At 38.0% G+C, this 19,052-nt stretch overlaps 2 protein-coding genes and 1 long non-coding RNA gene across 3 annotated transcripts; 2 read left to right on the top strand and 1 right to left on the bottom strand.

Moving 5' to 3' along the window:
• The first annotated feature begins 7 nt into the window (after positions 1-7).
• rbp4 (retinol binding protein 4, plasma) lies at positions 8-2,491 on the top strand. The gene is made up of 6 exons (XM_017436499.3): positions 8-95; positions 335-437; positions 670-806; positions 961-1,067; positions 1,484-1,696; positions 2,042-2,491. The coding sequence occupies exons 2-6, from the start codon at positions 336-338 to the stop codon at positions 2,074-2,076; spliced, it is 594 nt and encodes a 197-aa protein (XP_017291988.1). The 5' UTR covers positions 8-95; position 335; the 3' UTR covers positions 2,077-2,491.
• A 1,482-nt stretch (positions 2,492-3,973) lies between these two features.
• cep55l (centrosomal protein 55 like) lies at positions 3,974-16,023 on the bottom strand. Its single transcript, XM_017434731.3, has 12 exons — positions 15,918-16,023; positions 14,259-14,488; positions 14,033-14,140; positions 12,964-13,119; positions 9,444-9,494; positions 8,328-8,472; positions 7,881-8,026; positions 7,352-7,545; positions 6,973-7,093; positions 6,642-6,713; positions 6,379-6,504; positions 3,974-5,989 (listed from the first exon to the last, which is right to left on the bottom strand). The coding sequence occupies exons 2-12, from the start codon at positions 14,445-14,447 to the stop codon at positions 5,777-5,779; spliced, it is 1,521 nt and encodes a 506-aa protein (XP_017290220.1). The 5' UTR covers positions 14,448-14,488; positions 15,918-16,023; the 3' UTR covers positions 3,974-5,776.
• LOC119617916 lies at positions 5,901-7,535 on the top strand. Its single transcript, XR_005234373.1, has 2 exons — positions 5,901-6,035; positions 7,309-7,535. It is a non-coding gene; the product is annotated as an uncharacterized LOC119617916 (long non-coding RNA).
• Positions 16,024-19,052: the final 3,029 nt, after the last annotated feature.

Below are 19,052 nucleotides of genomic sequence, written 5' to 3'. Positions count from 1 at the left end.
CCCCGGTCATTATGCAATGCTGGTCATCTGTATATAAGAGCCCAACCAGAGGGAAAAGTGAGGATTTCTATAAGGTGGCAACTTCTCTTTCTAAGGTATGCTTTGATAACGGATCATGTTTCTGCTTTCAACTTTAACTAAACTAAGATTCTTTTGGGAGATGTTTTAAGGAATTTTATCAGACAGGAGGACTTGAAATGGAAATGTTTTTTCTGCCCTCAGTCTGTTCCCTGTTATTCCTTTCTCTTTCAACCTGCCCGTCCTCCTCTTTTTTCTTTCTCTCACTCGCTCAGTTTTTTATCTTTATTTATTTGTTTTTCTTCCTCTGAGGTAGAATGCTCCGATTCGCTGTGGCCCTCTGCCTTTTGGCGTTGTCCTTGGCTCAGGAATGCCAGGTTGCTAATATCCAGGTCATGCAGAATTTTACCAAAACCAGGGTGAGTTGAAGATATAAAACTCCGAGGGGTTTTATTGTTTTCTCTGTTTTGTTGTTTTATCTTCAAAACCTCGTAGTTAGAAACGAATCCCTCTTGTGCAAAAAGACACTAAACCTAACCACATCCCCAAAGCGATTTCTGTACCTCTAACTTCTTTTTAGATATAGTTTGTCCTTCGTGATTAACTAGGAACATGTATAAACTGGCTCACGCGTGAACTTCTTTCTCTTAGTATGCAGGGACCTGGTACGCTGTAGGAAAAAAGGACCCAGAGGGTTTGTTCTTACTCGACAACGTTGTGGCCCAGTTTACAATTGACAGCGATCTCAAAATGACCGCCACAGCTAAAGGCAGAGTCATCATCCTAAAGTAGGTTTCTCTCTGTTCCCTAGAGACTTTAAAAAGGCTCATCTCGCCTTCAATTAAAATTTACAACAAGGCTATTCTCTGCACATAAATCAGCAAGTTTTTTTTGTGTGTGTGTGTGTGTGTGTGTGTGTCCTCGTCACTGTTTGACCCGAAGCAACTGGGAGATGTGTGCCCACATGTTTGCTACCTTTGAGGAAACTCCCGAACCTGCCAAGTTTAGAATGAATTACTGGGGAGCTGCTTCGTACCTGCAAACTGGAAGTAAGGAAGACTTAACTTTGCCATGTTGATTTTTGTAGTTAAAAAAAAACAAGTTTTTAAAAAGTGTAGCTGTCGGTCAGGGGTCTATGACGTCAGTCGTCCTGAAGCCAATTGATCTTTGAACATTGCTGTCAATTCTAGTGTTTACTTTGGCAAATGAAAGAAACCAGATGATTCCTTAACATTACTCATTCTAAACTGAGTGAACGTGTAATTTACTGCAGTGTTGAAGAGTAAGAGTCTCCATGAAAGACATGACCCAACTGAAACCTTATTTTGCGACGGTAAAATCCGTTTAGCTCAAAGATAAACAGTAAATGCTGATTAGCAAGAGTTTGTAACTTATTAGCCTGTGTGATTCTGATTTGTCTCATTTAAGTTTAATCGGTTATAAACATTAACCTCTCTGCTTTCAGATGATGAACACTGGGTTATCGACACCGACTACGACAACTACGCCATCCACTACTCCTGCAGGGTAGTGGACTCGGACAGCACGTGCTTGGACAGCTACTCTTTCATCTTCTCCCGTCACCCCACTGGCCTGAGGCCAGAGGACCAAGCCATCGTCACACAGAAGAAGATGGAACTTTGTCTTTTAGGCAAATACAGACGAGTTGCACACAATGGTGAGTTGAGCTCCTCTAAGTGCACATTGGTTTCCACTGACCTCTGATTGATTCAGGACATTTTGTGAGTTGGTGTTATTCAATAAGGTCAAAGACCAAGTTAGTGATTAACTGAAATGGGTTGTGTAAAACATTCTGATCATTGTTTAAATTTATTGACCGATGAGACACGTGCATATTCAAAGAGACCTTTATCAATAATGATTAAAGAGGACCTCAGTGGCGTCTTTCTTGCTGGATAAACTAAGCCTGCTGCAATATTTTACAACAGGAAATACAATACAATGTGTTGTTTGCAGGGGATATTCTGTAGTGATGAAATTGTTGTTCTTTGTTGCCTTGCAGGCTTCTGTGAGAACAGCGGATCTATTCAACCATAGTGACCCTTCAGCAAGGCTTCTCCCGTGCGGCTGTGTTCCCCTTTGCTGGTCTCAGACTGAACCCCACCTTTTGATCACCCCTCCGACCTCTGTTCATCCTGAGAAAGCAGACCATTCGTATTTTAAAAGAAACTAAAAATGACAAACTAGGATATAAGCTGTTTCTTTATCACCTCAGATTTCTGTCTTACACTCACCATTTGTTCCATATTTTGTTTTTCATTGCAATAGAACCGCTTCTGTTTGAAAACCACTTTTAAACTTACACTCACATAAACACATATCGTTAATAAAGTTTAATGTTTACCTTAGGGGCAAGATATACATGCATTAGTAGTTCTGTTGTTTGTTAATCTTAAGTTAACTGTTGTGTATTTCTTGATCCAGTTTTTGAAATAAAACATCCAAACTTTTTCTGCAGATTCAGTTATTGATGCTTTTTCCAACTCCTGTTTTCATTTTTCAACTTATGCTGTTGCCTCTGGATTGATTTACCTAAAATACAGTAAAATCTAAAAAAACAAAAGCAGAGGTGAATAAGCTGCTAGATTACATTAATGTTGTTAAAGAAACTATAAGATAATAACCTTAAAAGGCAACTTTTTCAGACCATATTTTGTCTTTGAGAGGTTAAGTCAGTTCACTGTGCTGTAGTTGGGTAAAAAATAAATAAATAAATAAAAGTGACAGATGTTCTTCATTACAAACAGCTGCATTTACTTCTTGGCAGCTGGCCCATATAGACAGCACATAATCAACATGTTTTTAGAGGATCATACTTTCACTCATATCTTGTCATCTACAGTTTGTTCAGCCTTAAAATCTCATCCATTTCTGGTCACTTTTCAACCATCTAAAACCTACGCACATATCTGACAGGAATGTTTTCTTTCCTTGTTGTTCGATGAGCCAGAAGGTAAAATAAAAAGCAATTTTTGGGAAAGCTCTCGGAAGTATTGTCATTGAAATGTTATTTACAGACAGAGATGAAGACTGGGTTATGCTCAGTCTTACAGATGACATCAGCAGGTCCACCTTAAGGGATAGTCTAGTCATTTTTGAAGTGATACTCTGTCAAATAGTTAGCTTTCCTAATACTTTGTGCTCTGTGACTGATGTCACAACTGATAAGATACTAACTACTGATAAGAATGTCACTTCAAAAAAGACAACACTATCCCTTTAAATAGCAAAATCTCATTCTTCGTGCTAGTTTCATTCCGATAGATTGATGAGCTTGCAGGTAGTCTGCGCAGCGCAGTGGATTGCTGCTGTCAGTTTCATATTAAATGGTTATTTACATTAAGTCTGATGCTTGTTTAAATAGCAGCAGCTAGCCTGGGCACTTCCAGCACTAATATATTTCTGCAGGAATAAATGTGTAATGTGAAACTGTCAGCTGTGTAAAGGTTTATAAATAAAAGTGATGAAATCTATGTGAGTGGAGTTTTAAGACAACTCTGGTCTTGCTCAGACTAGCTATAACTCATCAATCCAATCAGAATTAGTTTTCAAAATGAAGTTGTTTAAAGAGCCATCAACAACAGGTAAGATATCATTTACAACAAGTCCATAGAACCCCACTTCAAAAGATCTGAACTATTTCTTTAATGTATTTGATGCATCTCTAAATAACTTTAGAAGCCTAAATGTTTGTGTTCACATTAGGATGAGCAAATTTACGCCCTAATTTTTCATATAATATTCATTAAACTAATGGCTATTTCTTTTGCTGTATTGTACAAATCTATTTATTAAATAAGAAAAAAAAAACAACATTGAGTTGCTAAACAGCAGCTTGCTGGTATGTTAATATTAGTTTAACCTTGCTGAGAAATCTCCATTAACCTCAGAATACTGTGATGGGACCTTAAAAGTCACATAATTATTCCAGAAGGAGTTTTTACATCTTTATTGCACAGTTTTGTACAGTACTCAGCACACAACAACTTTGGATAACATGATTAGAATAAACAAATAAAAGCTGGAGAAAATAATTTCCAGATGAAAAGACACACAGCCCAACTACAAAAAAACAAAACCAAAACAAAAACCAGAGGCTACCAAAATGATGCACAGCGGTATCTGTTTTAAGTCCATCTGGTCACATTGCCAAGCCTGCAGGAATAAAAACACCTTAACCCCCTTTCTCTCAACGAGGAGACCTTTAGTAATCCCTGCTGTAAATAGTTTAGAACAAAGACTTAACTCATGCAATCTCATTCCAGCCTTACAGGGCTGCGGGCTTCAAATGTCAAGGTGGCGATTGAATGAGAGAATACACAGACGACTCACCACATGTGACCTGCTAAGCTTCCCACAGCTACATGTTTAAAGGTCTGGGTAAGTTGAGGCAAATAAAAGCAGAAGGAAGATCTTAGTCATCATTACAGCAGTGTTAATACATGACAGACTGGAACGCTGGTGCACTGAGGCTGTAGACGACAAACGGTGCATTAGATGGAAGGCTGCACATTATTGTAAATGCAAACTTAATAAAGTTGAAAATGGAAAGCTGCAGCCCAGACATACTTCTTATATTTTTGTCCTTTACATAAATACTGTCAAAATAAGAAATGTTCCCTCTTTCTACAGAATAAAGAAAACATGACGTAAATATCTGTACAATGTTTCAGACACTAGGAGTGGAAAAATGGTGACTTTACAGCAGTTTGATTCAGTGATACTAACGAGGATTGTAAACTTTTAATCTAAAAAAAAATAAGTATATCCCATGATTAGGCCATCATAAATATGCAATATTGTAGAGCAATCTAAAAGGTAAAAAAGGACAAATACTATTGTTCTCAAAAGCTCACGTAACAAATCCAGAAATAAATAATTTGATCAAATACACACAAAAATGAGAATTCACTAAGAACATCATGAGCTAAAGTATAGATTTGATGAGTCTTCCAAAATGCAGCGATGTGGCCTGGTAATATTTAATAATTTCAAAAAGCCATTTAAAAGAGTAAATACCTGCATAATGATAAGAATACAAAATATTTTAAAACATTTAAAAAGAGTCACAGTCCCTTTTACCGCAAAATAAACAAGAGAACGTAAAGCATTTGTCTTGCTGGAGTTTTGTTTAGGATGTGATGCACAAGAAAATAATGAAACCATATAATTTTGTTCATTTCAGGTAAAATCCAGCAGTAGATAAATGTAGCATGATATGTGGAATTGTTAACCGGAGTGAATAAACGGGTTAAAGAGAAGGGAGTTTTAAAAATCATACTTGTTTAAAGCAGTGCTGTTTATGCCGCAATCAGAGTTTTAGCTGGACAAATGTTCAAAAATACGCGTGTAAACTTCCTGAATAGCTTCATTGATCCAGGTGATTAACAGAGAACTGATCTGGTTCTCGTTTGTTTGGAGGATCTGTTTGTGGAGCTCATAAGCTGCTAAAACTGACAAATTTCAACTGCAAAGTGCCAAACTCCAGTTGAGTAAACCAGTGAATTTTCTAACTTTAAGAACATGCCGATGTGCCCAAACTATGTCATTTTTTGAATCAAACTGCTTCCTGCTGGGTCCCTAACAAGTACTTTAGGTGGTTTACAAATGAGAACAGAAACAGTTTAGTGCTGATCTGATCTAATCTGTTCTGTTATACTTTAATATTTTTTTGGTGTATCTAATATTAAGTCCTAATGTCTGTATTGGGAAACACTGACCTAAACTTTGCGCCATTTCAGGCAAAGCAATCATCAATGTGGGCCAGGAGCTCTCTGTGGCGGCTGGTTGGATACGGAGCCCGACACTTTGGACACTCCAGGAAACTCTCGTCCAACAGGCTGATGACCTTCGATGGGGATGTGGGGCCGCGAGGGTCATCAACGGACAGACGCTCGAATTCCAGCTTATCGTACGAACTGGGCTCTGAAAAGCGGGCATTTGTCTGCCTCTGAAACAGAAAACATCACATTGCATCCGTTTAGAGCGCAACACAGGTAAACAGTGCAGAACGCAGACATTTTAATCACTCAGGTGGATGATCAGGACTTACTGATGCGGAGCCAACCAATTCACTATCCCACAAAGGAATGACTCTGCCTCAGTCATTGTGTTTTGTGTCACGATTATGCTTTTGTTTTAATGTAAAATGAGAAATAATTCTCGAAGTGCCTTTTGGCTTTTACAAAAAGGCAGAAATAATACAGCATTTCTGTTTATAAGACGATCTAAAGATTCTAAAACGAATATCTATTTGAAACAGTTCATCTCCCAGTTCTAACTTAAAACATGCATGTGTGGGTTTTAAATCCGTCTGTATACTTCATGTTTGACACTTACAGCTGACTCCAGTTTAGCAATCTGATCGCGGGCTTTGCGAAGCTCCTGCAGCACCTTGTGCAACTGCTGCTGCATGCTCTGACGATCGATTTTTTCATTCTCCGAGTCCTTGGTCGAAAGCTGGATCTTAGGAGAGGCAGTAATGTTAGTGGGGGGGGGAAGATGGGAACATTCTGAGCTGCACCACTTACGATAAAAGAAATGGTTTATCTTGGATCTTTGTAATGCTTTATGTCATTTATATAGTTGCAAACAATCGTTACCTGTTGTTCCAGAGCTGCGATTCTCCTCCGCTCTTCATTTTGGCTCAGCAGAGACTTCTGCAGCATATTAACCTGGGAAGACAATAGATTAATGCAAAGACAATTTATTGTGTCGTACAATTATAGAATAAATTACCATACATTCATTCCTTTTCACTTCTAATAAACAATAGATTAGGTTTTGTGCTCTTGAATTTATTAGGACAAATCTATTTCTTGATTAATGCGGTCTTTCACTTCCTTTCTGCATTATGAGCAAATAACTTTCACAAAAAAAAAAATACTTGTGAAGCGAGACTAAACATAAAAAGACAAATTGCTCGAGTCTCACCTGCAACAGAAGCTCAGCAGATCTCTTCCTCTCCCCCTCCAGGCTTTTTTCCATACTGTCCAGTTCCGCCCTCATCCTGTCTGCCCGCTCAGACACCTTTCTTTCTTCATTTGCAGCATGTCTGGATGTTTATGTAATTTATGTTAATACCAATGCAGGTGATACTTACCCATTTATTGCACACACACACACACACACACACTAATTAATGAAGAGAAATTCCTAAAATAACTTGTATATTTTTAAAGTAAATGCCATGTTCGGCATGTTATTACTACATGGCTCCAGCACAGCTCAGTTTTATGGATAAACTGTGACACTGTGTTTATATTTCAGTTGTGTTGGCTTGATACGAGCCACCCCAGCGAGCTGATGTCACCTGTTGCCAAGTCGTTCCGCCTGCAGCCGAATCCTGGCCTCGTCCAGCTCTCTGCTCTTCTCTTCATACTTCCCGAGAAAGGCGGACAACTCGCTGCACTTGTCCTCATACCTCCTCTGCAGCGCAGACATCTCCTCCTGGACCCTGCCGACCTGCTCCTTCTGACGCCGCAGCTCAGCCTGAGCGTTCAAGGCCTGCAGAGGCGGCGGGAACAAATTGCACAACAGTTTATGCCTTCTGTCTCGCTCAGTTCTTCAATCAAGCTCCGCAGATCAATTATAAAGATGTCTGAATCCAAGGACTGCGACCATTCAGCTGCATACTGATTCAGCCTTTTCAAAGCAGGGAATGTCAATGAATTTGTTCACAAATTGAGAGACCAAAGACAAGGTTTGTCATTAATGTTTTTTCGCACAAACCACAGCATGGAAAATAAATAGTTTGTTGAAGTCAGTTCGGCCAGAGGAATTCTTAGACATTTCAGTAAGAAAGAGTAAATAACAATGGCAACAGAAGTTTTATAGTGTACCTGTTCCTTCTCCCCATTCAGCTCCTGTAGGGCTTTGGCAGTCTGATCTTTCTGGCTCTCCAGGTCTTTCTGCAGCCTCAAAACCAACTGGTCATAGTGGCTTTTCAGCTCAGAGTCCTTTTCTGCACCTGGAGAGTTGGTGGAGGCTGAGATCCGAAGAGTTAGTGAGGAAATTAAATCAAAATTAGACATCCTAATCAAGAGAAAATTCCTTTTTTTTGTCTTTGACACCACCTTTGTAGAACCCTTAAGGAAAAAAAATATGCCTTAATTTCTAAAGTTTGTTAAAAAAAGTTAATCTGAGGTTGTATTTTTTTTTTGTTTTTTCTGTAACCAAAAATGTAAAAGCTGTACTTATATAATAAAATAACTTCAACTTAATTTTGTCCCATAAAAAGATGACATAATCTGTGTAAGAGTGTGAAGATATGCGTCAGATATCGTTACCGTCTGCAGAGGTTTCTCTGTTGGTTTGCTGCTGCTTGGCCTGGGCCAGCTGCTGCTCCAGCTCCAGTGTGCGAGCAACAACGGACTGAACGTAGACCTCTCTCTGCTGATCATAAACCAGCCACTGCTGGTTCTTTTCAAGAGCCTGATGATGAGATTCACAGTTCCTAAAATGACACCCTGTATTCTGCTGTATTCTGTGTGATGATAGGAAATATGTTTAGATGTTTTCTCTTTTGTAAACTCATTACTTCTCCCCTTTATTTCACAAAGAATCTGAGATTTGTTGTCTTAAAAGGGACTCATTGCAAAGTCATGAAGACCAGTTCAAAAATATTTATAAAGTAAGAAACATTTTTTACTGAAATTGATAGTTAATGTGTCCTTAAATTAAAAAAAACTGTAATCAAAATTTGTAAATAGCTGTCAAATACCACGTGCATTTATTTACCTCCAGAATCAGGCAAAGGGACTGAAAATAAGTCAAAAACATGATGCCTGTGGAAGAGCTTGTTGGGATTGAGGAGTTTAACAGTTTTGATGTATTTGTTTGTATTTACGCTCAAATTTGTTGATTAAAGACTGCAGAATGTTTAAAATTGATCTAAACTGAAATACACCTAAAACAAGGTTTATTCCACCTGTTTTTATGGAAAACATAACCAATGAGACATACAGACTACAGCCAGCCTAATGTAGGTAGGTAACTCCAGCTACATGGTTATCATTGGATTCAGCTTAGTGCTTTGTTTACATCGAGTGCGTACCTGCATTTCAGAATTGCATATGAATAGACAGTATCTGTAAAACTACTGGAGTAAGCTCTTTTAAACTGCACCATTTGTTACAGTTCAGGATAACCTTTTTATTTTTAAGTCTGCAATGAGTAATTTTAAATTTAACACTTTCAATAATAATAATAATAATAATAATAAAAAATCCTGATTCTCTAAATATTGACCTCAGCTCTCCTTCATAATCTTTTTATGTTCACCTACAATTCGCTAAAACTATGATACACTAAACAATCCTCAGTAACCCAAATGTGTTCAGATAAAATACAAATGGACAGGAAAAACAGGAAAGAAAAAAAATCAAATCACAGACAGAACTCACATCTCTGAGTTGATCTTGCAGCGCCGAGTCTGCAGGAGGAACTTGTCCACTCTGAAGAGAGAAGAGTTTCTTTAATAGTCTGTGAACCAGCGGTCACTAAAATTGTGCACTTTCTGATTCACTGGTAGCAAAATGAAGAGACTTGATTTAATTTGAACTGGACTCAGTTTGTGTAAACAAGTTTTAATGGAGAAAAAAAAACCCATGTATGTGTTATGCATGAGAAAGCAGCATGATGCTGTTGTAGCATCTGTGCCTTCTCGTTATGCACACAGCAGGTACTTCTCACATAGCGCGGTTGAGAAAATGCTTTAAAAATAACTTGAACATTTTTCAAGACGACTAAGTTGTGCAAACAGCAAATGATAGACGCTGTCATTTCAGGGTGTTTCACATCTATGTTGTTTCTTCTGTTTGTTTAGTTTTCAGATGAAAATCTCAAAAGCAAAACTAGAGCTCAGCCAGGGGCTCAAAATTACACACAGGCTTGCTGCTTTAAATTATTCAGCCTAATTTTAAATAATGCACGAAAACCACACACAGCAACAAGCAAAGAATCTGTGCTCCACTGCTTTTCAAAGTCTTGGCTGCGTGACCTCGGTCACCAACCCTGAGTCAGTTCCACCACATCCGTCCCCGGAGGATCGGCGCTCAGCTCGCAGTTCTGTCACCGCGATCCAAAAGGGCCGCGTGCCAGATCTCTGCAAACACTGAAACTCCGGCAAAACCTTCACAGAGCTGTCACTGGAAGCATCTGAACAATCATCAATGAGCGGAGCCCGTTTGAGCTCCTAAAACACCAGATAAGCATCATGAACTTGTCAACTTTTCCAAATGAATTCAAACGTGCATCTAGAACAACTTCAGAGCACACGGAGAGGAGGAGGAGGGGAAGCGCTGCTGGGCTTTTGGTCTGAATGGTTCTTGTAAAGCTAAACAAGCAAACTCAAGGGATCAGACAGTGGAGAGCGGTCCTGGAAAATAGTATTAACATAATATCAATATTCAATTACAAGCTCATTTTTTTTTTGTCTCAGTACAAATATTTAGCCAACAGAGATTATGCTTCATATCTCTATTCTCTGAAAAAAAGACAAAAAACTAATAAACTAATACACATCGTTTGCTACCATTTATGCAAAAGTTTTAAACAAAGATGTTGTGTAATCTGTTAGTGTTGGTGATGACTCTCAGCTACTACCACACAAAACTGGAGCTCATTATTTGTAAAAATGAATTAATCATTTTTATGTTTGATAAGGTCGACTAGCTGTGGCAGCCATCTTGATTTGGGAAAGACTCCAAAAGTTTATCATTTGTAGATTTACTTAAAATGATTTCATTAAAATCTGCCTACTGCTTCATGACATATTTTGCTAACAGACAGACAACTCCATGGTGGCGGGCAATAAGAAAACTAAGGAGTGTATACGACAATGGATAAGAGAGAACAATATTTCTGGGGGAGAAATGCGTCTGTTTATGATCCTCATCGCAGGTTCTATAATGGGCAATGTTAATTTTGGACCACTACTTTACATTTAGAGTAGTGGTTCCCAAAGTTGGGGGTCGTGGCCCCACTGTGGGACGTGAAACACCAAATGGAGGTCTTGAAATGATCTACACAAGTCAAACGAACTTTTAAAATAATCACCAATGACATATTTAACCTTAAATGTTACAAAGAGATGAAAACAGAAGCCATTAATGAAAGACAGCACAATGGTTGATCAAGCTCTTTGGCTGATAAGCCATGTTGTTTTTTTCCCAATCAGCAACAGCTGGGTTCACGAGTTTCTGTAACTTATTTTGTGGATTGAAAGCTGAAAAGTTTGGGAACCACTGATTCAAAGCCCTTTTTCATTCCTTTCATATATATATACACTTTAAGCCTGCGTAGGACTCAGAACGGGGGAATCCACTTTCGGCATGAACCATCTAAAACACATTTTGTTGCCATGCTGTCGAATGAAAACACCGAATAAACTTGTGAACAGCAAGTCACCTGGAGAACTCAACCAGTCTCACATTTAGCAACACTACACACACACACCAACCATGGCTGTCACTGGCATATTTCAAAACACACAAAAGCTGCAGAAATCTGTAAGGCAAATACAAATCACTTTAACAGAACCACTAAAGTAATGTCTCATATTATTAAAAACGTGACACAAGTAGTTTTATCTATTTATATTTATCCTTTGCACACTAAGGCTTTCAATCCCTGAGTCTAAAAATATACGTGAAACAAACAATCTAAGAACATCTAGCTTCAGAGACAACACCTCAAGCATTCACCTGACCTCTGAGTAAGAAAAAGATGGGAATTATTTTATTCAAGTATAGTCTACACACTGATACAATCATTTATCCACACTGGGAGCAGAAAAAAGAACCCTCATAATAAATTAGATAACTCAGTAAATAGATATTTGGAATAATTACAACTAAAACAGAAGGGGATTTGGGTAGAATCTAGTGTGGGGAAAAAGCTAAAGCCAAAGCTTAGTTGTATGTTTTTCTCTGTTACTTTGAAATAATCTCAATAATGGGAACTGAAAAAATAAAATAAAATGAAAAGATGAAGTCAAATATGCGATTAATGAAACTCACATTCATGCATGTAATTTTGCCACCTAGGCTTCTTCACATTTAATTAAAATCCTGGTGACAGCTTTCCAGTGACTGCAGCAGAATATATCCTACAGCTGAGAGGAAGTGGCAACTCTAGATTCACTTTTGTCTCGCCTGTGAGCAGTGTGGCATTCACAGCTGATGGCTGGTGAAAGAGAAGACCACAGACTAGCAGAAACATTCACCTTTACAGTCCTTATCATGACCAGCCATTTATCTTTCATCAAAACAAATTTATGAAGGTATTCATTGAGAAAACCTAAGATTAAACACTGCCACCCGATGGAAAAAGAAAGAACTGCATCCCTCAAATAAGCCTTTCATGTACTGGAAAACAACTTTAGGATAAATGTGTTGACAATCTGCATTAAAATGAGCACGATCCACTGGTCTAATCATGGTTAGAGCCGAATCACAGCAGATATGATTCAGGTGCTTTTTGAGCAGGTCTGTTCTGTGAAGCAGCAGAGGCCAAATAATACCCAAAGCAGAAATTTATTTTGTGAAAATATTTAACAGATATTCATCTCCTGATTCAGCAGCTGTAATACAGAGGGAACATTTTGAAGGGGAATGCTAGATCGGAAGGCAGAAGACAGAAAGCTGTTGCAGGATTTAATCTTACGCCTAAGGGGAAAATATGCTGTCAGAGGGAAGGGATATGACTACTCCACCAATTCTGCTTCTCAGTAAAAGACTTCAAGGTTGCTGTTAATCATCCTTTTTTTTACCCCAAATATTAAAGATTTCATAAGTCATGCCAGCACAAAAATGTAGCCAAGCACATTTTAGGCCCAGTGACAAATCATGTGGCAAAAGAGACATGTTTTCAAACTAATTAGATCATCTTGACAGGTGAATAAAGGTATTAGGGTCAACCCACCGCGGCCTGTGCTTCCAGGGACTGACAACGAGCAGAAACAGTGGCCAGCTTGTTTTTCAGATTCTCAGTCTCCTGTGACAAGCTCTGGAACATCGCGTCTCTCTGCTCCGTCTCTCTCCTCCGCTGCTCCAGCTGGGCCTGCAGCGATGCAACCACCTGAAATACAAAACAAAAATGAAAAAAAAAAGAAGAAGCAACTTGAGTCACCTCCATAATAACCATGTCAACTTTATTTTTGTCGTTTAAACATTTGTTTAACCAGGAAGAATTCGCCACAAAAGGAAAAAAAAAAAAAGTTGTTTTTCCATCTGCAATTATCATCCTTGTACAATTGACACCCCATGGCTCGAAGTCTGGTGGCATTGCCCACTTAGTGCTTCTGCTGATGAAACTTAATGAGGAGGAGGCAAGCGTGATTAATGTCTGGGCAAAACAAAACGCTGATATTCCATCTACCAGCATGTCATCTCCCGGTTTGGCTTGCCACCACTCTGACTAGACTAAATTAGAGAGCCATTTCCGCAACAATAGAAGACAGATTACACGAGGATAAGCAACAGCCGCAAATAGATAGCAGGGTTTTTTACACCGGCGTCAAACAGTAACAAGCCATGAATGCTAATACATACAGACAGCCACAACACACAAACAGTTTATAAATGTCAAGTGAACAGAATATAACACCATGTGTTAGTATGCAGTTTCTGCTGGTTGTCTAAACTTCACTTTGCTGAGAGGCTGTCAAAACGGGATGGAAGCGATTTCCCTTCTGTTTGTGGCAGCTCATTGGAATTCCACTATGATTTTTTCCCCCCTACTCTGACAGTTGCCTACTGCCAGCACTACATACGCCACCAATACAATGCCAAGAGTGCAACATTTTTTTTTCCCCACAAGCTGAAGACTACTCAGCTGTGGGTATCTTCCTATTCTGAGCAGGAAAGTAATGCCTTGGCGTGTCCAAATGAGTGTTTCGATGTGTACAGGCTACTTCTTGATGGATCGTTGACTATATATGTGATTTTGGACCACATATTTTCCCCTCACAGAGAGTTGTCAGTGTATATACCTCCCCTCCTTTAGCTGACAGCTGCTGTCTCAGAGTTTCCAGCTCCTGCTCTTTAAGCAGCAACTGCTGATTGTTCCTCTCACGCAGCGTCTCAAGGGAAAGAATCCTCTGAAAACAAAAGAAAAAAACCCCAAAAACAAAACATGAGAACACACACGCACGCAAAAAAAAAAGGAACTGCAATTATTTCATGTAACTGATAAATCTGTTAAAGCGCCTCCTTTACCTCCAGCAGCTTGCTTTTGTCTGATTCAGGTGGTTTGATGTGTCGTTTGGCCATTTCATCAATCTTTTTCCTCAGGTGAGCGTTCTCCTTCCTGACTTTCTCCAGCTCCGCTTCGGCTCTGGACGGAGAGCTGCTGGATTTAAATCCCAACTTGGAGACGAGGGTCTCTTTGGCACCTTTAGAAGTCATTGGCTTTTGTTGATGGTAGTGCTGATGTAGAAGGGAGTGATCTAGGGAGATGAGTCACTAGTTAATGGTTTATATTGGTTTATTACCATCCAGAAGGGGGGTATTATGCTTTGAATTTAAATCAAATGATCTGTGCAAAATGAAGGTACTTGCATTTGAGTACTTGTGCAAAGATTTTACTTGCTAAAATTAACACTGCTAACCATGGTTTGCATTTTTACAGCCTAGATATACGTTTTGCATTTTTTAAAAGCTTAATCTGAACTAAAGTGGCTGACATATCGCACACAAAAGAAGTATCAAAAAATATCGTTTTGTGTTTTCTCAAACAGAATAGGAGTTTCACAGACAATAATCTGTGTCTTAATGACTTTGCAATCATTTAGACTACATCTGATCTGTCTGAGTATTGTTTTTTTTTAACTACACTTGGACTAAGGTGGTCTAAATGCAAAAAGCAATATAAATGCCTCAACTAGACTATTGCAAAGAAACAAAGAAATGGTTTTATTTTACTGTAAATACGAATTCAGTGCTGAAGGCTGCAGTTCAGGTTTGACCGGTCTAAGTTTTCTGTTTCATGTAACTAAACTTAAACTAGTATGGTCCACATACCCCACCAAAAAGCACTGAAACAGCTCTTTTTTAGTTTTAAAGAGAATAATGGTTTTAAAGATAATAAACTGTGTTTTAAAGAATCTGTATCAATTGTAGGATAATCCAGATCAGATTTGACCAGCCTAAGAACTGATTTTTTAACTAGACTCTGGCTAAGGTGGTCTAATATTACCTTATTTTGACTTTTCACTAGTATAATAAAAGGTTTAAAGATTAAATAATGTTATCAAAGAATGTATACTCAGTATTAAATATTATAGTTCAGGTTTGGCTAGTTTCTGAACTAAACCTGATCTAATGTGGCCCATTTAATCCCCTAAAAAGCACTAATATTATTATTTTTGTGTGTTTTATCAATAAGGATAAATGTTTTAAAGACAAAAGACCGTTTTAAAGACTTTTGTATCCATTGTAGGATACTCCAGAACATATTTGACTATCGTAGTTTTGAACAGGACCTGATCTAAACGTTCAAAATGAGTTAACTTTAAGTTGCTTTTATTTTGCTAAAATTCAGGCCATATGAGCTCAACCTGGCCTAAAGAACCACACCCCCGAGACAAGAACTAAACGGGTTTGTTTATTAACATCTTAAACTAACATACACACCTGGGTGTTATTTGATTCTTTTAGGAATCAGTTTATTTTATACGAGTACCTTTTAAACAATAAACTTGACGAATATCTGATAATATAGTCAAATTACCCACACCTGTCATCGTTCGTTGGCGTAAATTAACGCAACAACACCGTCTAATTTCTCAAATATAGAAGTGTAAAACAACAAATATCGGCCCAGATAAACAAGCAATACATAAATATATAAATACAAATAAAAACTGCAACACTTACATAAAAAGAGTGCTGATTAAACCCACTGAAATTAGGCTGCGTGTAACGAGACCGTTGTTTAGCCAACACTTTCGTTTCCTGAAGTTTGAATTGCAGCGCGTTGACGTCATGTCCTTGACGTAGCCCGGTGTACGAGTGCTTATGTCACCCGGATGTGCCGGTGTGTGAAAAGAGGTGCGGTGCTTAGCAAATAACACGTGGAAAAGCGATTTCGCGAAGATTTAGAAAATCCATTTGAATTCCTCAATTACGTGTTCTTATGTACTGTTAGTACGCATGGAAAATTCTTGCTTGTATCTTTATTTTATCCTACCGGTCGAAAGTGTGCCCCACCACCCTTTCTGTTCCAGCGGATAAAACCGAGCACCTTTAAGCAAGCGTACCAAACCGGTTTGTTTATTTTGATTTTTGGGCACATAATAACTCAAGGACTCCGTTTTTAACAAACTTTTCATTCAATAAATTTTTTACATGATTACACATGGTCTTTCTGTGTGATTTCACTTCAAGTTAAAATAATTTTAAAAGCTTTTCAACTGTCCAAGTAAGGTAAAACATTTCAAAATAATTCATTGATTGACTAGTCACTCTTAATAAAAGTCTACATCCTCCAGACAAGTATGGAAAGATTGATCAGAGCTGTCACTGCTTATGATGTCTGCTGCCATGAATTAATAAATACATTGTCTAATGCACTTTTAGTTCGCAGTGTTTATAGTTTTAATGGATTTGTTGTTGGTCCCATGTGGTGTTTCTATCATCCTAACTTGTGTCCATATTGCTGTTTTTGAGATATTGTCTTGTTCAGGACTCTCTTGTGATGGAAATATTTGGCCTCACGTCTTTATTCATGGTTGAATAAAGCTCTGAATAAGTAAAATGTTAAAGTGGTATTATTCCACCAAGTAACATCAAAATAACACAAATAAGTGCACAATGTGTCAAGAAAGGACTAAAAATAAACAAAGAAAAAGAAAACTAAAAGACTGATACGGTTCTGAGAAGGCTGCACACAGTATACAAGTTTTATATCTTGTCCTTATATTTAAAATTAAATACAAAGTTTAAATGATAAGGAAATCATTGCATTCTATTTCATTTCCAAAAACTTCTCAACTTCCTTCGAAATACTTATGGATATTTGAGTGATACTAAATATTAAGGCATAATAGTTGCTTAAAAGTACAGAAGTCCATTATAACTTTCTGTAAATACATTAATGAAGGCCTTGATGTCTTCAACAGTCCAAGTTTTGTAATTAATCATTCAAAAGCTATACATCTGCTGCTGTTATATTTCATCCTGTACTAGCAGGCAGCCGCTGTGTATATTTAATAACTCCGGCCATATTACAGAACTTGATTAAAGTAGGAGTGATGGTGGAATAGCACTCGGTTTTTCAGCTCCTGCCTTTGTCAGGGTAAACAGAAATAATGAGTTAAAGTCAGTAACCCTGTCATGGAATAGGCAGGCTTGTCACTCATACTGAGCACCAGTTCTTGCAGTCTGCTTAATACTCACTGACTCATAATGGCTTTTATGAAGAAACCCAGAGCACACAATTAAAAAACCTGTAATATCTCTAAAGTGATTGATTCTTCAAGCTTTTTGCACCATTATACTAATCTGAGCCACAACTACATTTGTTCATATTTCCAGTAAAGATGGCCATTTAGCTTTTTTTTTCTCCCCAGACATTTAAGTTAATTGATCTGATCTTGCTTTTCCTCATATACATTACATTAAGAGTAAAATAAAGATACAAAACAACTCCTCTAATATAGGTCATATCATGCATTGTAAATTCTACATAAGTGCTGAATATGAGTCTCATTGAAGGGATGGCTAAAATCATTTGGAATGGGGTTTGGTGAAAAGGTCATGAACAATCAATATCTTACTTGCTGTAGATAGCATTTTGAATGACCTTAGTTTGGAGAAATTGTTATTAGTTTTGAACCAGATTAAGGAGCTCCAAGCAGGGCTAAGGCAGATGTGGATTGTGGTCAGTTTCACATTACATTTTGACCAAAAAAAAATGCTGATATTCCTGCTGGATATGCCCTGGACTGCGCCACATGTGCTTCAGCGACATGTGCTGCTGCTGCTGTTTCCGCTTGCAAATCAGAATCGGGTTTATTGCCAAGTTTACGCAGGCAATTTGTCCTGGTGACTTGGCGCAGGAGGTTCACGACTAAATAAACACACAAAAACAAAGTGTTACACACAATTGCCACTAGTTAGGAATCTACAAATATGCAAACGCCTGTGCAAAATATGCATTTGCATAAAATATGCAGAAGTGTGAGACTAAATTAAAAATGTGCATAGTATGAAATATGCAGATGTATACAATTTAAAAGTAAAATATGTTTAAAAAGGAAGTTAGTTTGTCTGATAGTATGACTGTCTTATTGAAATAATTAGGTGGAAACATTGTAACATGGGATGTAAAGGGTTGTAAAACAGCACTGCTAAGGAAACTTCGTTTTTTTAAGACAGCAGCAATCCACTGTTTACTTAGTCCTGCTTTGACCAGCTGTTGTCTTGTCAGTCTGGTGAAATTTAAGCCTAAATTCTACAAACTGAGATCATTCAAAGTACCATCTACAACAGGTAGGACAATAACTGTCAATAACCTTTCCACAGAACCCCACTTCAAACATCTGAACTGCATTTGTAATGGCTGTGGAGTCCCTATAAATCTAAAAAGCTATTCAAGGTTTTTGTTCAATGTTAAAAAAAGTGTTTAAAATTAAAATAAATTGCCTCTTCTTGCATTAGTCCAAATATTCCTAATTTAATTGTAGGCTTCTGTTGTTTTGACGAAGATGAAAAGTAAACACGCGGGAAGGATTTTTTTATTTGACTCTCTTTGTGGCCGTTGTAGATATTTTCCAGACCTCTTGCTTTGTTGTTGGCACAAACAATCCTTTGTTCTGAAATAACCCCTTGCTGACAAATTGTTTGCAAGGTCTTCTAACCTCGCATCAAAACCCACAACACATTTTTTCCATTTCGGGAACACGGCAAAGAGGCAACCTGTTTGATATTCCTCGGATGAAATTTGCTAGAAATAGACTTTTCCTTTCAGTAGTCAGGGGGCTGAGGATGATTCTTTGCTACTACAAAAAA

Source organism: Kryptolebias marmoratus, linkage group LG17 (assembly GCF_001649575.2).
Source record: "Kryptolebias marmoratus isolate JLee-2015 linkage group LG17, ASM164957v2, whole genome shotgun sequence".
Taxonomy (NCBI): Eukaryota; Metazoa; Chordata; class Actinopteri; order Cyprinodontiformes; family Rivulidae; genus Kryptolebias; species Kryptolebias marmoratus.
This window is presented reverse-complemented; position numbering and strand designations above follow the sequence as displayed.

Excerpts from the sequence above, each read along its gene's own strand:
- rbp4 (XM_017436499.3), top strand. The coding sequence starts at position 336 with ATGCTCCGATTCGCTGTGGCCCTCTGCCTTTTGGCGTTGTCCTTGGCT. Across the intron at positions 438-669 it reads AGAATTTTACCAAAACCAGG|TATGCAGGGACCTGGTACGC; the intron begins GTGAGTTGAAGA and ends TCTTTCTCTTAG. Across the intron at positions 807-960 it reads GGCAGAGTCATCATCCTAAA|CAACTGGGAGATGTGTGCCC; the intron begins GTAGGTTTCTCT and ends TTTGACCCGAAG.
- cep55l (XM_017434731.3), bottom strand. The coding sequence starts at position 14,447 with ATGACTTCTAAAGGTGCCAAAGAGACCCTCGTCTCCAAGTTGGGATTT. Across the intron at positions 13,120-14,032 it reads TGTCAGCTAAAGGAGGGGAG|GTGGTTGCATCGCTGCAGGC; the intron begins GTATATACACTG and ends TTTGTATTTCAG. Across the intron at positions 7,546-7,880 it reads TGAATGGGGAGAAGGAACAG|GCCTTGAACGCTCAGGCTGA; the intron begins GTACACTATAAA and ends CCGCCTCTGCAG.